Genomic DNA, 16,362 nt, shown 5'->3' with positions numbered 1-16,362 from the left:
CCATTCTTGCTTAAACTTTCCAAGTAATTCTCTCTCACTCAGATAACAAGCCTAGAAAATTTCAGCTTGAAGGATGAAGCCTTTGGAAAGTTAATCATCTGAAAACAGAGGCTTAGAATTTAAACCAATAGACAACACTAGCTATAGCGGTCATTCCCACTGTAATTAGTTGCATTTTTTTAAACAGTTGTATATAGTAGATGTGCATAATCAATGCATGTTAAAGATTATTATGGTTTGTTTTAGAAGTATAAACTCTTTTAAAAGAATGTTTTCCATATTTCTTTAGAAATGGGATGGGGCAGATGATTTTAAAATATGACTGCATCTCAAGAATTTGAAAAAAGGCACAATACTATAAAAGGCACATCTACTATATACAACTGTTTAAAAAAATAGCCTAAACTGGCTAATATTCTGGGATTTATTCTCACCTTGCTATGTAAATCCATAAGATTTTAGAGTATTTATAGAGTGCCATGAATGTGTGGGTCCTTTACAAAACACTTAGAGAATATCCTTTCCCCGTGAAACTTTGTCTTATGTGTATAGAAACAATACATGGGATAACAGTTTAAATACAAGGAGGAGTGGAGGCAAAACAGGTCTGGAGATAGGTGTAGTCAGATTGTAACTAGGTTGAGCCTGACAGAGACTGATGAGGTAATATTGATATACCAGGTTTCAGAAGAGAAATAACACTGGCATTTGCTTTACTGTATTGCCAGCCACAACTTTTAGCTTGAAAATAAAATGTTAAGTATAAGCCAAGAATGAGCATTTCTTCTGTGTGGGTGGCTTTGTGATAATATCCTTGTTTATAAGTAATAAACAACTCGTATGATAAAGTACAACCTGACTCACTACAATCAAGAGCAATGACATCTTTTGAATAAATCTGTCAGTGGGACAGTTCACTGCTTGACAATGGTGTGGCGTTGGTTCAAACACATTTATCAAAGGAGTCTCCTGAAAAACCACCGTTTTCTTTTTTAGTAAAGCTTTTCAGGATATCTTAATGATTCACGTTGATTGCAGAGACGCATGATAGCTGTAGTGGCTGCAGGAAGCTCTGTGCTAGTTGGGTTATGTAAAGGTATCCCATTTTCAGACTACCAGAAAAACTGAAATTCTGACAATGTTAAGTTGAATTAGCTGATTCTTTATAATATAATATATTCTTTTGATATATATCAAATGACTTGGAAAACAACAATCTAGCACTCCTTGCTTTACATTTTTAAAAGTGATCTACACACTTGAATCATCTCAATGTTCTGGGAGGGAGGCAGGTAAGTATAACTCCCTTTTTATAGATGGAGAAGCTGACATACTGAGGCTAAGTGACTATCACAAGGCTATGCAATAGGTCTGCAGAATAAGGACTGCATCTTGGGACTTACTGGCCATGCTCAGTGCAGTAGATTATGATGGCTGTCTACACAACAGTGAACAGTTTTAAAATCCCAGTCTGACTATTTTGAATAGTTGGTTGTAAATAGGACATTGAGGTGTCATACACATTGTGTTACATAAGAACATAAGATTGGCCCTACTGGGTCAGACCAAGGATCCATCTAGCCCAGTATCCTGTCTTCTGACAGTGGCCAGTGCCAGGTGCCCCAGAGGGAATGAACAGGGCAGGTAATCATCAAGTGATCCATCCCCTGTTGCTCATTCCCAGCTTCTGTCAAACAGAGGCTAGGGACACCATTCCTGCCCATCCTGGCTAATAGCCATTGATGGACTTTATCTGAAAGTAAGCAGCAATATAATTCTGTCCACTCACACATCTGTGGTTCTCCAGTTTGAGACATTTGGTTTTTGCTCACTGCTTGCCTAGAGGAGAGTGGTGTATGTAGGATAATGTCAGTCACCTTCTGCAGAAGCAGTGTTGTCTAAAAGCAACTTTGTTAAAGAGAAATAGTAGTCATAGGTGCCCTACAAAACAAAATAGAGGGTACAGATAATAAACAAGACTGGAGTTTGGGAATCATACCCTGTGTATAAAGGACACATACTGGTATGTATACACTCATGTCAGTAAGGATGATGACATGTCTACCACCTAATGGGTAATATACTGAGCTAAAGATGCATCAAAAGATCTGTAGAGGGTAATGAAAAAACATATGTATGTAAACACCAAAAGGCAAAACGGAAATTAAAAGGAATTTTCTAGCATTTTTGTCATCTTATTTGACTTGGTCCTCGATTTAATAGCAAAATGATCATGCATTCCAGCCCTTTCAGTCCCCTTGATGACGATTAAGGCCCCTTGTAGCATGCAGCACATTGGACTTAAAGTATGTAGCAAGGCCCCCAAGCTGATTGTATACAAGGGAATTATACCATAGCATGCCACATCGCTAATTGATTATGGAATCTTTGACGCAATGCTCTGTTAAAAAAATGAGCTCTTGCCATGGATAAATATAAAGACTTACGTTTGTGATCAGCCCACTGTTTGGGCTGTGGTCAGAATGTGTCTATGAAACCACATAGACAAACCTGGCAAAACAGGACAATTAAAAATTAAGGCCAAAGTGTGACATGTGCTGTAAGACATGACTTGCAATGGATGTAAATACACTGATTCTTAAAATTATAATGAATCTCCATCCTGCCACTGTAGTTTGTCAGGACCTCAGTTTGTCTGTCGTGAGAAATCTCCAGGTTCTGTCAGGTTCACTGGATTTCTCTGGCACAGCATGAGAAATCCCAAGGTATGAACATTAGGTTTTCTGTTAATGCAAAAAAAAAATCTTAATTGTATTTTTACACACTGATATTTTACACTCTCTATTTCCTATGCAATTTGAATGAGGCTAGAGGTGATATATTCTAAGGAAAGGCCAGCCAAAACAAAGAAAAAGGTCCTCAGGGGACAGCTGTTTAAATCAAAATTATCAGGTTTTTTTAAGGAAACTACAAGGTTGCATAGGTTTGAAATAACAAAGTGTGCTTGAGGTGGTTGATGTACTCACTAGGTTTTAATGAGCACGAATGAGTTGTGGATTTTTGAGAAGACTTAAAAGTTGCTTGTTTTTAAATAAAACAATGTTTAGGTTTTTTTACTTCACAGCAAATGTCCTACTTAGTAACCAATTACATGGAATCCTGTGGTACAAGATTTTTAAAGAAATGCACCCCAAGTAAAGTTGAAAAGCTGGAGAGTGGCAAACTGCAAGTTACCTGGAAATATGTTGACTCAGGCAAAGAAGAAATGGATGACTTTGACACAGTGATGTGGGCAGTAGGTAAATTAGATCATTTTAAAATAACTGCTTCTTAAAAATGCTTTCCACTCTTGAAATGAAATCCCTCACCCCTGGTGTTGTGTCGTGTCAAACAGCCTGCCCCTCTACAGGTCTTAGCACCTGACCATTGATTCTCTCTCTTCTATACTTGACTTGTTCAGTTACAGTCCAAAAGTTCCTTTTATTCTGATATTCGAGGGGGCTGCCATTTCTGCTAGCTGCCTCTAAACTCCACTTCCTCCACTGCAGTGCTCAGCATTCAGTTAGGAGAGAGAGAAGCAGCCTTCTCTAAGAACTCCAACATCTCACAGGAAATCTGGTAGCTGGAGGTATTTGTGTATCTTAGACTCTCCCAGTGAAGAGCTCAACTGTTTGTCCTCCACTCACCTAAACTGATCTCGCTTGAGGTGTGAGAGCCAACTCCTGAATCAGTAATAGGTACAGAAATGCATGGTAGCCTCCAAGCCAGTAAACTAGTCACCAAAAACTTATAATCAAGAATGAAATGAAACAGGTTTTCCACTTCAGTTACATCAAATGTTATAGACAATACCAAGCATATTCGTGTATAGTCCAAAGTGTTGAGTAATGTATAATATAAGGCATCCAGACATGGACTGGAAAACACTTTTTCTGCCTCACCTCCCACAACTCTGCCATCACTACCATTGTCAATTTGTTTTCACTTGCTGTGGTCCCTTATTTAGATTGTACTCTTTTTGGAGTACGGGACCTATTGTCTTCGATTTTTGTAAAGCTCCATGCATATCTATGGCAGGATATATCAGCTGAGGCGGGGAGAAATCTGGCTAACATTGCATTTAACAGACCAGAAAAGATTTAAACTTGTTGCCCAAGAAATCTGTCTGCCACTGGAAAAAAATCAGTTTGACCGTGATTTCATTATTATTCTGATTATAGTACTTCTATGATACTCTTTCCTCTCTTGATATTGCATTATAATGGTTGGGTAAACATTATCCCCATTTTACACATGGTGAAAAATGAGAACCAAAGAGATTGTGATTTGCCTAAGCTTACCAAGTGGGTCAGTGACAGGAGTCATTGATAGGAACTGGATGTCCTGACTTACAGCACTCAGCGGTCTGTCCAATAAACCACAGATGCCATCCTAGTTGTCTTTTCTTCTGAGTTAAACTAACTTTTTTGTATCCCTATGACACAGAGAGAAGGATGTAGGTTATAAATCCTGATCAACTTTTGCTTTGTTGCGCTACTGTTGTGTGTCTCCCTCTGAGAGTAATGGGGTTCTTTAAGGTCCGTTAAAAACTATTTTAGTAACTAATTCCCCTCTCCCATAACTGATAAAAGGCACAAGTATTTGTGAAGACCAGAAAGCTCATGCTGTTTTAGAATTGCAACAAGCCTGAAACCTTTAGAAAAATGTTCAAGAACTGACATCATTTCATTTTTCACACCTGCATGTTTCCCAAACATCTTATCTGATTTGTGTCAGACTTTCCAGTAAAATTCTACCCTGGTATATAGTCACACCTGTGAATTTCTGGTGGATTGAATTACTTTTGGCAAAGTTGGAAGTGGGAATTGTTTAAAATTGAGCTGATAAAAGAAACCTGGCTTTAACCTTAACCATAATCTATAAAGTTGACTAATACACTGCTGCAGGTCAGTTGAAATGTAAATGCAATTCACTGCTTTGATTCAAAGTAAAACTAAGTATTAGAAAGCAATGTTAGAATAACTAAATTTGTTTTATATTCTGGAAACTAACTGAAGTACTTTTTCCCCCTCAGTGTTCACTTTTGCACTACACCCTTTCAGAATTAAACACATTAACAGTTAAAGCTGGTTAATGGATGTGCAGTCGGGGTATGATTCATTGTGTTTTCTCTGTATCAACACACCCACACCAGGTGTCTCAGATAATAGACTGGGAAACTTAGTAGTGTTGAGGATTTCCTGTCTGCAGATGTGCCAATTACGATGCTGATTGAAAAAAGTCAGCTTGTAGAGTTAGTTAGAAATTAGCCTCTACAGTTAACTAGTTGTGGTCTGAATCATAGAAAACATTTCATTGTTGAATGTTTACATATACAGAGTGGCACAACCATCCTAGAATTTTATTCATTACATTAAGTCATAGAAAATATATTCTTTTATAGTGTTAACATTGGGAGAGGAACCTCTCTTGGTAAATAAACTGGCTACCTATTTATTAAGGAAAATTTGATAGCACTGTTCATGAAGTTTATCCTATTTGCTAAAAATGTATAATTTGCAAATGTATAGAACAGGATTTCCACTGTCCTAGATATTCATTTGCCACTCCTGCTAGAGCTGTTTTTTTGAAATTGTTCAACTTTTCCACTTGTATGGCTCAAGTCACCAAAATGTGGTCTATATTATGCCCCAAACAGTTTTAAATCTGGTTGAGTTGAACCAGGTTTTTAAACCAGTTAGAATATTTGGGAAAATTGTCCTAGTGTAGACAGCAGGTCCTGTAGGACTCCTAGAATTGTATGCAGTGTGGTGTCCGTCCCAGGATATTAGAGAGGCAAGGTGGGTGAGGTAATATCTTTTTATCTTTGTTTTATTGGACAAACTTCTGTTGGGTGAGCGAGACAAGCTTTCTTTCAGGTCTCTGTGTGGCTCAAAATCTTCTCTCTCTCACCCAACAGAAGTTGGTCCAATAAAAGATAGTACCTCACCCACCTGGTCTCACTTCCATAATGTCATTTAAAGGCTTCAACGCAAAATCTTTGCCTGCAGGCCTCAAATGGGACTACATTACATTGCTGAATAGATCCATTAAGGACTTTCAATGAAATGGAAGATTAATCTTCTACCTGTGTTGGCAATTATATAGAGCTCATCATCATAGTATCTGAACATCCATCAAAAGACTGTTGTTTCAGAAGAATTCCCATGAGCTCAGAAGACAATGGATCTCTACTGAAAAGACAGTTTTTTGAAATCTGCTATGGTATTATGCAAATAACTTTTTCATGTTGTTATATATCACCTTTTCTTCCTGAAAGACTTCAAAGCACTTGCACCATATGGGCCTGATTCATCACTGCTTTGTGCCTTAGATAGTAATTTACACTTGTACCACCTGAGTGTAAAATGCTGCCAAATCAAAAGGTAAATGATTTACATCTACTATATACATGCATAAATGAAGATCCAAGGTGAAAAGCTCTGGAGAATTGGATCCTACATGTTGAGATCACTTCACCAGCCACTGAAATGCTGTAACCTGTGGGATGAATGCAGCAGCTCTTTAGCAGCACACAGCAACACTTCATAACCATTTATAACAGGAAGTGAAGAATAATGTATCTATTTGAAATTGCAAGGGGAATTTAAGAAGGCAGAACATATTGCTCAAACTGGAATTTGCCTGTGTTCATCGAGGATAACACCCCAACTTCTGTGAAAAATGTTATGAAATATTTCATTATTGCAAATCTTGGTGGGAGCTAATAATCATGTGGGTCAGCTACACCAGATGTGTTTATAAAAGATAAAAACACTTTCTTCCAAGTTTATGGTTCCTGTTTAGGAAGCTGGACTGTAGAGTGGTTGGGCCTCAGTTCAGACTGGTAAAGAGATAATATTTTTGTATGCCTCCCTCCTCCTTTTCAAAAATAAACCACCATATGTTGTTAAAAGCTTGATATAAAAGAACTCTCAACGTAGACATCTTTATACTATTCAAAATTGTGAATTAAACATTAAACAGAAGAAAGGAACTCTTGAGTTAAAGAGCTGCTAGTCCATCTTTAACTCACTATTGTATTGGCCTTATGACAGTTGATGTATTATCATGCTACAGCACCTAGGTGCAACAGGGTAAGTTAAGGACCCTGGCAATTATTTATTTACCTCTGTTAGTCAGAGCTTTAACAATATTTGAACATATATTTTTGTGGATTAATAGTTGTATGTCAAATTCTGCCTTCCTGAATTCCCCCTGTAACTTCTGTTGGAGATACTAATATTCACTTCCTGTTCTGAAATATTTTTTGTTCCTGTATGCTGCTGAAGAGCTTCCCTGTTCCACCCCAGAGATGGCTGTAGCATGAGATACCTCCTGCTAATAGGTGATGTCAACAGAAGAGTCCAGCATGTGTGTATGTAGATCACTGAGTCTCTGGCACTTGGCTAGACCTGTGACTTTATGTGGAAGGCGCTCAGATAATAGGGTGATATGTGCCAGTATAAAACCCTACGATGGGCAAGATAGGCTCAGAGTGGAAGAGAGAAGACCAGAGAAAAAAGAACCAAACAGCTTTAGTTTTAAAGATGCGGGGGGAGATTGTATTGAGTCCTCTTGGCCATTCAAATTAATGTTGTGATGCCAACATCTTAAGAAACAGCTCTCTTGAAATGTCTGCATTAATCAATGACACATGTGGCATTCTATGTACATTACTCCCCAACCCTACCAACAACCACCACAAAATATATTCTTCCCCTTTCACAGCATCTTATGGAGGTTCCTCCATGAGGCTTCATTGTCTTGGGGCTGCTCCTTGCACCCACAGTGATGGTGCGTGATTTTTCCAGCTTCTAGCTATGAGCTAGTTGGTCAGGTCAGGAGTGGTTCCTTTCTGGTAGAGGGCTGGGTGGTTGGTTGGGGAAATGGATTTCTGAAGTGCATAGTCTGTTTGTGACTTCTCTTAATTGAGGGACTTGGGGAACCTCTAGTGGGAGGGTAGGTTACTCCTGCCTGGTGGCGGTCTAGCGGAGTGGGCTTTCCTTGGCTAGTAGTGTTGCAGGGTAGAGGAAACAGGTCTGCATATTCTTTCCCAGTACTAGCTCTTCAAACTCCATCATGGAGCCACTGGCAAAGCGAGGGCCAGTGCCTGCAAGACACTTAACCCACTGTAACAACATCTTTGCCCCATCTCCTCCCTTTTGATCTTTACTGTAGGAGCCATTGAGGGAGGAGGAGCTATGCTGTGCAATCTCTGTGCACCCACTGAAGTGATGGTTGGGTGAGATTCTCTTTCATGCACTCAAAGGCCTGTTTTCTCACCGGGGGCTTGCATAAATCCACCTAGTTCATTAGCAACTTTGGTGAAATGTTAGGACAAGGTTTTATCTATCTCCTTTGAATCTGTTGGAAAGTGCTATGGAGTGGCTCCTGCCAACACACAAATGAAAGTGTATGCCTTGAGTTCCAATCCGTCGATAAAGACAAACTGACTTTATGGAATACCCCAAAATTATTTTCATAGCCAAGCAGGGTGGTGTTCTGGTAAACTGCTGACGCAAAATGAGAAGCATAGACAGAACCAGCACCAAGAGCAGTGGGAGATTTACAGGTTAGCCACACACAAGAGAGCATTGGCTCCCAGATGGATGCAGTGGAGCAAGCATTTTCGAGTCACTGCTTGCTGTTATGTTTGCACTTACCCCGCACTGGGATATGGCCACCATGTCTTTGAAATAAAATCACCTTTACTGTAAAAATAATGTATGCCTTAAGCTCTTTGTAAAACTGAAAAGGTATCCAATTGTCCTTGTTATATATGCTCTTCAAGCACTATGCCTTATGACTCTGGGCACCAGGTGATCTCTTTCCTAGTGTGTATGACTGAAGAAAGATCATTGGCTTTCCTTATTAAGAAAGGAGTAAGTGTGCCTGAATTGTTTTTATAGCAGTTTTCTTCAAACCTTACAACCACATCATTTTGGATTAACCAAGAAAACAAATTTTGCTTTGGAGCTTTCCTTTGATACTTCCCATATGTGGAAGTAATGCCCTGATCTCCTCTGGGTATAACCCTGCCAAATCTCTGTGCAAAAGGGATGATCTTGAGAATCCTCTTCAGGGACTAGGCTGGCCATTGGATTCTTAACCTTTGAACTATTTAGTGGGAAATAATGGATCTCTGTTAATCTGAGAAAACGGTTACCTCTAATGTGCTGTAGTTTGCTGAGAGCCTGGATATTTTGTTCTGAATTCCCATTACATTTTGTTTGTTTATTTTAATTCCTAAATCTCCCAGCAGGATGTGATTTCAACATTCTCCTGCTGGAAAGTTGTGTCACTTCTATTAAATGTTAGCCAGAGATGGAGTCTTTCTGGGGTTTTCCCGCCCCATTGCAGTGACATGCAACTAGACTTTCTTAGACAGAATTGTTCTTAACGTGACATTTATTTATTGTTGTCTGGTGTGAGAGGGAATTGGCTGATGCTAGATGTGCTGCATTTTGTTTTTCTTTTGTTTAATATGAGGGATCTGAATTTTGTTACATGTTACTTACATTTATCATCATGTGGCTGCCGCAATCGCTTCTTAGTGTTTTGTCAAACCTAGGAAACCGAGTGTAATTTACACTTTGATCTGTGTGTGTGTGTGTGTTGAGTGCATTTTTGAACAGCTAAGATGTGAGTTGATGAGCAGTCCCCCTTTGCAATTTCCAGATTCATAGAATCTCAGAAATAAAGGACTGGAAGGGACCTCAAGAGGTCATCTAGGCCAGTCCCCTACGCTGAGGCAGGCCCAGATAAACCTAGACCATCCCTGATAGGTGTTTATCCAACCTGTTCTTAAAAAAATCTTCAGTGATGGGGATTCCACAACCTCCCTTGGAAGATTATTCCAGAGTTTGACTACCCTTATAGTTAGAAAGGTTTCTCTAACATCTAGCCAAAAACTCCCTTACTGCAGATTAAGCCCATTACATCTTGTCCTACCTTCAGTGGACATGGAGAACAGTTATCACTGCCCTCTTTATAATAGCCCTTAACATATTTGAAAACTGTATCCAGTTCCCTCTCCTCAGTCATCTTTTCTCAAGACTAAACATGCCCAGTTCTTTTAACCTCTCCTAAGAGGTCAGGTTTTCTAAATCGTTTTTGTTGTTGTTTGTTGCTTTCCTCTGATCTGGTATCTCTCCAATTTATCTACATCTTTCCTAAAGTGTGGCACCCAGTATTTAAGTTGAAGCCTCCAGTGCCAAATAGAGTGGGACAGTTACCTCAGGTGTCTTTACAAATGACACTCTTATTAGTACACCCCAGAATATTAGCCTTTTCTTGATTGCATCATATTGTTGATTCCTATTCATTTTGTGATCCACGATAACTACCTGATACTTTTCAGCAGTCCTACGACCTTTCCAGGTATTCCCCATTTTGTAGCTGTGCATTTGATTTTTTCCTTCTTACATAAAGTACTTTGCACTTGTCTTTATTGAATTTCACCTTGGTGATTTCAGATCAACTCTCCAATTTGTCAAGGTCGTCTTGAATTCTGATCCTGTCCTCCAGAGTGCTTGTAACCCCTCCCAGAAGGGAGTCATCTGCAGATTTTCTAAGCATACTCTGTACTGCATTATCCAAGTCATTAATGTCATCCATACATTCATGACTTGGATGTCAGTGTGAAGACACTGTTTGGTGGAAAATGCTCCAAAGTAATTCCATGCCACCATTATAACTAATGCTACATTTCCTTCAAAGTTCTTATGAGTAAACAAAGGAGTCTGTTCTCCTTACCATGGTGAAGATAGAAGCTTGTGAATACCATTAATAGTGATCAGTCAGAGCATTGCTTTATATGAATATCAGAGCCAGCCTTTATGGACACAAAGTCCTTGGTCATTGCCCCCTTAAATTGGGAGACTTAGGAGAATCTCCACTTTCCTTTTATTTATTTTTTTATTTTAACCTTGCAAGGGCCTTAAATTTCAAACTTATGTAAACTACTCTCTAGGTCTGCTTGTTAGTGATTTTATTGCTAAAGATCACAGGCTGTCCACTCAGTTATACAGTTACCCAGCACTCCAGTGTCCAGCAGAACCAAAGCCATAGGTGCTTTGATTTTTGTTGTTGGGTTTGGCCAGACAGTAGATTACTTTTGTTGGCATGAGGAGAGCAGCAAGCTCCTTAACAGCTGCTGAGCTAGTTCCTGTGCTGAACAGCTAATATCAGCTTCCCCAGAAGCAGGGGTCGTTCAATACCACAAGAAACTGTATGGCATAGCAAACTAAGCATGTGGCTATAATCATAGCTCTGACACAGACTCTGTGGCCTTTGCCAAGTCACACAAGCAGAGCTGACAAGAACTTACAGGTCTCCATGGATGAGGTTTTCAAAAGTGCCTTTGAAACATGAGTGCTTTCGTTGGGATGTGCTCCTAAATCATTTAGGTGCTTTTGAAAATCTGATGCACGATCAATATTTTTTACTATTTTCTCCCCTTTCAAATGTCAATTATCGCCAGCTGGCTCTCCTTGGGCATTATTGGCTACTTTCTTGTAGGCATTGTAGTAGATGAAGGGGTTTGAAGGAGGAGGGGGTAGAGGCCTTAAAAATCAATTCAGGGCGGGTGGTCCATGCATTAAGGGACCGTGTGGAAGAAAATGCAAGCTGCGGGAGAAGCAGACGAATGAGGGATCAAGACAGGCATCACTGGTTGAGTAGAGGGTTAATGTAATAAGAGACCATAGCAGGTGAGCAGTGAGGGACGTGGTTGTGAAGGAGCAGTTAAACTTGGTGTATATGCCAGAAAACCATCTTGCTAGCCCTCCTCAAATCCTCTGGCTGGTCCTATGCATAGTGGTGTGTGATCATGGTAGATGGGATTCCTTTACTGCAGAAATGCTTGGCGCAGTCCCTGGTGTGAAACTCTCAACGAAATGGTAGTGGGCGGATTCATTCCAATTTCCAAGGAAGTGATAAAGGAGCTATTATAAAGTCCTACTGAGGTGACATAAACTACCCCCAGGAAATCTTCAATGCACAGACCACTGCAGGATTACCCACAGACCTGTGTTGTGATTTTTTTTCCTGTCTGTGCCCGTTGCTGTGGCTTCTCCTGACTGTAGTTGGAGGTACTGTTGACATATGATGGTGCCATAGGCGCCAACTCCGTGGATGCTAAAAAAAATAGTGGTCCCAGAGGGGAATATGTGGTTTACCAGCAGCCCAACAGATCAGCGCCTCCCATCCACCAGTGGCCCCACCTATCAGCTCCTCCCACTCCATCCCAGCACCTCCTGCCACGATCAGCTGTTCAGTGGCGTGCAGGAAGCGCGGGGGGGAGGGGAAGGAGTGGGGACAGGGAGAGGTGGAGCAGGGAGTAAGGACTTGGGAGAAGGGGTGGGGCGGGGTCTGTGGGGGAGGTTGAGCACCCCCCAGGAACCAAGAAAGTTGGCACCTATGGATGGTACACCTGGGCTGCCTGTAGGCTCGTGACCAGTGCCGCATGGATCTGATTGTGTCTGAGGAAAGTTCACTCTAAGAGCTGCTCACTGGGAGACCTCATGTAGGCTCTGGTGGCAACATTTAGTGTATGACTGACCTGGTGTTGGCCCCAGAGCGGAATATGTGGTTTACCTGTTCATTTCATTAGCTCAGTAGACTGACAAGTTCCTTCAGGAAGCCACTCTGCCAAGGCTTATCTAAAACATTATTTTCTGTACAGACATCAGGGGAATAGGGCCAGGGATATATCTAGTTTTCAGGGAGACATGGTTACCCTATTTGTTTATTAAAAGTGCTGTTGTCATTCACAATTATTGAAGGGTTGGGTGGGATCATGGCGGGCAAAGGTCAATTAACCATTGTTTGAAGGTGGAACAGGCGTCTGTATCTTTCTTTTTCTAGGACGGTGGCATAATATGTTGCAGTTCTGATTTAAAAAAACAAAAAAAACAAAAACCAAACTACAGCCAGCCCTGTGCCCTATATGCTTTCAGAGACTCCTTGTTTTTCAGAGTTCAAGGCGGTGGTCATCTTCAGTGTTTGGAACTGTGATTAAAAGCATGTGTGCTGACTTGTCGGAGAGGCCATTTCTCTGCTTTGATTGGTGGGGTTTGGAGTGTGCTTAGGTTTCTCTTCCTGGGAAGAAGCTGTAAACTGATACTTTCCTAAAACTGTACTTTAAAAAAAGTTGAAACAACCTTGAGAACTTAAGTATAATTTATCAAAAACAATTAGCCTTACTACCTAACGTTAGGAAGACATGTTAGCATCTGCTTTAATATTGCAGATAGGTGAATGTGGGAAAATGTTAGGGCTTCCTAAATTTGGGATTAGAATTAACCGAGCTACTTGGCTGCATGTGAGAGAATTCATGAGCCAAAGGCTAATACAGTTGATCTGAAGTAAGATTACTAAATGTAATTCTAGTTTGTGAATGTGAGCCACCGGGGCTGAAAGCCAATACAAATTCATTCTATGCTGAATATTTTATTACTGCTTTCATAACTGCACTTGGGCAATGTAGTTGGGCGTGGGAGTTTCTGAAAGACCAGCAAAACACACTTTATGTAATTCTTTAGTTGTTAATACAAAATACACATGTTAAAATAGATTGGAATTGAAAAGCTAAGTGTTATCCTGCAGATTTGATAAACTCTGTGTTGTGTTTTGTCACAGTGCCTCAAACTAATCTATTGATGAGGTTAGGAGTTGGGTGGTTGTTTTTTTTTTTTTAATGTCTGTTGCGTGCTAAGCTTTCTTTTGGCTCTGCCTGGGCAGGAAAAAGGGGAAACTAGAAAACCCCATTAGCTGTCCATTTTCAGAATATCCAGGCTTTACTCTCAGTACACAAAGAAATACAACAGTAGGAAGTTGTTTCACATCCGAGCCAAGATAAGGTCCTGGAGGTTTATTATTTTTGTTGCCTGATAGCATCGGGACTGTGGAGCAAGGGGCAGAGAAGGAACAGCAGATCAACATCCCATGGGGACAACAGAAGGGAAGACAGACAGATAGCCAAGTGCCGACAGCTTCAGTCAGTACTCCCAGAGGAAGTGTTGGTTTCACCAGATGAAATTAATACACAGAAGTCCTTACTGAGGCATTCAGATGTGACATTGTTTTGGGGGGCCTGGTGATATGGCAGATGTGTAAAGCAGTGAATCATATGTTTACATATAATTAGGTCTGCATTGACAATCCAGGTTTTCCTTTTGTTTAATAATTTCCTACATTAACATCAAAGACCTTGTTTTTTATAATGCAAACACATTTCCCTTTTTGTTTTGCTTTGCGTTAACATCAAACACAAAACCGTGAGTCCCACACAAAGAGCACATACTCCTGTTCCCTTCCTTTATAGCCTCCAAAAATGGATACAACTTTAATAGGAGAAGGAAACTTTCCTCATTTTGATTTCTTCTGCTAATTTATCCTATGTGATCACGTTTGCCTTTGAAAGCTCTGCTGATACTGGGTAACTTGATTCTGCATGTTACCTTTGCAATAATTTATTATTTGTATTACAGTAGAGCTTAGGAACACCCATCAAGGATCAGGGCCTGTTGTGCTAGGCACTGTACAGACTGCTCAGTGGAATGTTGTCAAGCTTTTGATTGATAAGTAGGGTGCTTTCTGCAGTATTTTGCCATTTAGATTCCAGGCCATATGCATATTTTATTGGTTATATAACTTAAAGGAACACCATCAACTTAAATGTGTTCCAAGATGAAAACTTTGTAAAAAAAAGAAGCTGTTATAAAACTTAGGGCCAATAGAAACATTGTCACAAATTAAAAAAAAAAAAAATGCAGGGAAACCAGTTGTCTTAAAATACACAAACATTCCCGTATAATATGTGAGACTGAAACATTATATCACTAGTAACTTGAAAGTGAAGTTAATTTCGCTGATTTTCTTCATTATCTAAGGTGAAAGAGAAATGAAAGGGTAAACAAGGATTGTCAAGGGGGTGTGGTGGAGGAGGAATAGGATTGTTAAGGGTTCTTTCACTTTGCGTGAATGCTAATTTTCAGAGAAGATGACACTGCAGTTATAAACAATGTGTTGATAACTGCATTTAATATGTAACATTAAACCTTCTGGCTTCTGCATATAATGCAATGGTCTTATCATTTTGTTATGGGATAACTTTCTTGAAAATGATGTAAACTAAGGTACTTATAATGGTATTTTCCTTTCACAAAGAGAAATTCATGTCAATAATTTCCACTGAGAGCTTTACTACTGTCAATCACAGTTTTTTGTTTTCCTTCTTGTTAGGTTATTGAACAGCACTAAGTTCTTGGAAACCTTTGACAGAGAATGACAGGGGTTTTTTTTGATTAAAGCTGATGAAGAAATATTTTTAACATAAGTTTCTTCATTTCCTTAAGGCCGAGCACCTGACACGAAAACTCTGAATTTGGAGACAATTGGGGTGAAAATTAACTCTGAAACTGGAAAGATCATTGTTGATGCCAGCGAAGCTACTTCTGTTCCTCACATATATGCAATTGGAGACATTACAGAGGTACAATGTCTACATAAACTATTTTACAATAACAGGAAGCTGAACTTTGTTCCTGACTTATAACTAGTGACCAGATGTCATCATGCTTTAACATATATACAGTGTTTTGGTCTTTTTTCACTTTGTACAATGTCATGCCAGCCACCTGGATCAGTAATTTCCTTAACCAAAATCTTGTGAACTATCTCTGTATGAGATTATTGCTGATGATTATCAGGAAATGCATTACTAGGCAGAAGTTAATAATCTTTAATATTGTTTTATCCCTTCAAATAAATGTCTTCATGCAGTCCCTGAATGTTGAGTTAAAATATACATAACTACTAGAGCTGAATGAATAAGTCTCAATATGTCTATGGAATGACAGTGAAAATTTCAGTGAATATTTGATTTTTGGGGTTTTTTTTTTAGTTTTATTAGTTAATTGTGATTGGTCACGTGACACTTTCTCTTCCCTGATATGGAATGCTTCTGGCACAAGAATCAGCATCTCCGAATTTTAAAATTTGATTGCCCCAAATATTCATGCATGTGGTTCTGCTTCTCTGTGAACATTCATGCCACGTAAAACTCAATTGCTCAGAAGTTCATGGCAAGAGAACATAAAAGGGGGACAAGCATTCTTGAACTCATTCAGTAATTAGTCAAACAAAATGAGCAAAACAAATAGTCACAGATTCTTGCAGCATTAACTCAATTCTAATAATAATCTACAAAATGTGCTATGACAACAGTTTCTTGCACCTGACAGAATGTACTTCGAGGCATAAGGCCAGATGTTTTCAGTCACGTAAAAACTCAGAGTGACCAGTATAAACTGAGCATCTAGAAATGAGTTGTCTTCGTAAAATGTATAATTGTGT

At 39.5% G+C, this 16,362-nt stretch overlaps 1 protein-coding gene across 4 annotated transcripts in view; it reads left to right on the top strand.

Moving 5' to 3' along the window:
- Positions 1-16,362, top strand: part of TXNRD2 (thioredoxin reductase 2) — a 51,532-nt gene that overhangs the window by 20,257 nt on the left and 14,913 nt on the right. For all 4 annotated transcript variants that reach the window (XM_074972930.1, XM_074972932.1, XM_074972929.1 and 1 more), the window contains exons 11-12: positions 3,086-3,260; positions 15,363-15,499. In XM_074972930.1, the coding sequence (XP_074829031.1) occupies positions 3,086-3,260; positions 15,363-15,499 (312 nt within the window). The remainder of the gene's footprint in view (positions 1-3,085; positions 3,261-15,362; positions 15,500-16,362) is intronic.

Source organism: Natator depressus, chromosome 15, assembly GCF_965152275.1.
Source record: "Natator depressus isolate rNatDep1 chromosome 15, rNatDep2.hap1, whole genome shotgun sequence".
Classification (NCBI taxonomy): Eukaryota; Metazoa; Chordata; order Testudines; family Cheloniidae; genus Natator; species Natator depressus.
The sequence above is the reverse complement of the archived record's forward strand: the minus strand, read 5'-3'. Positions and strand labels throughout refer to the sequence as shown.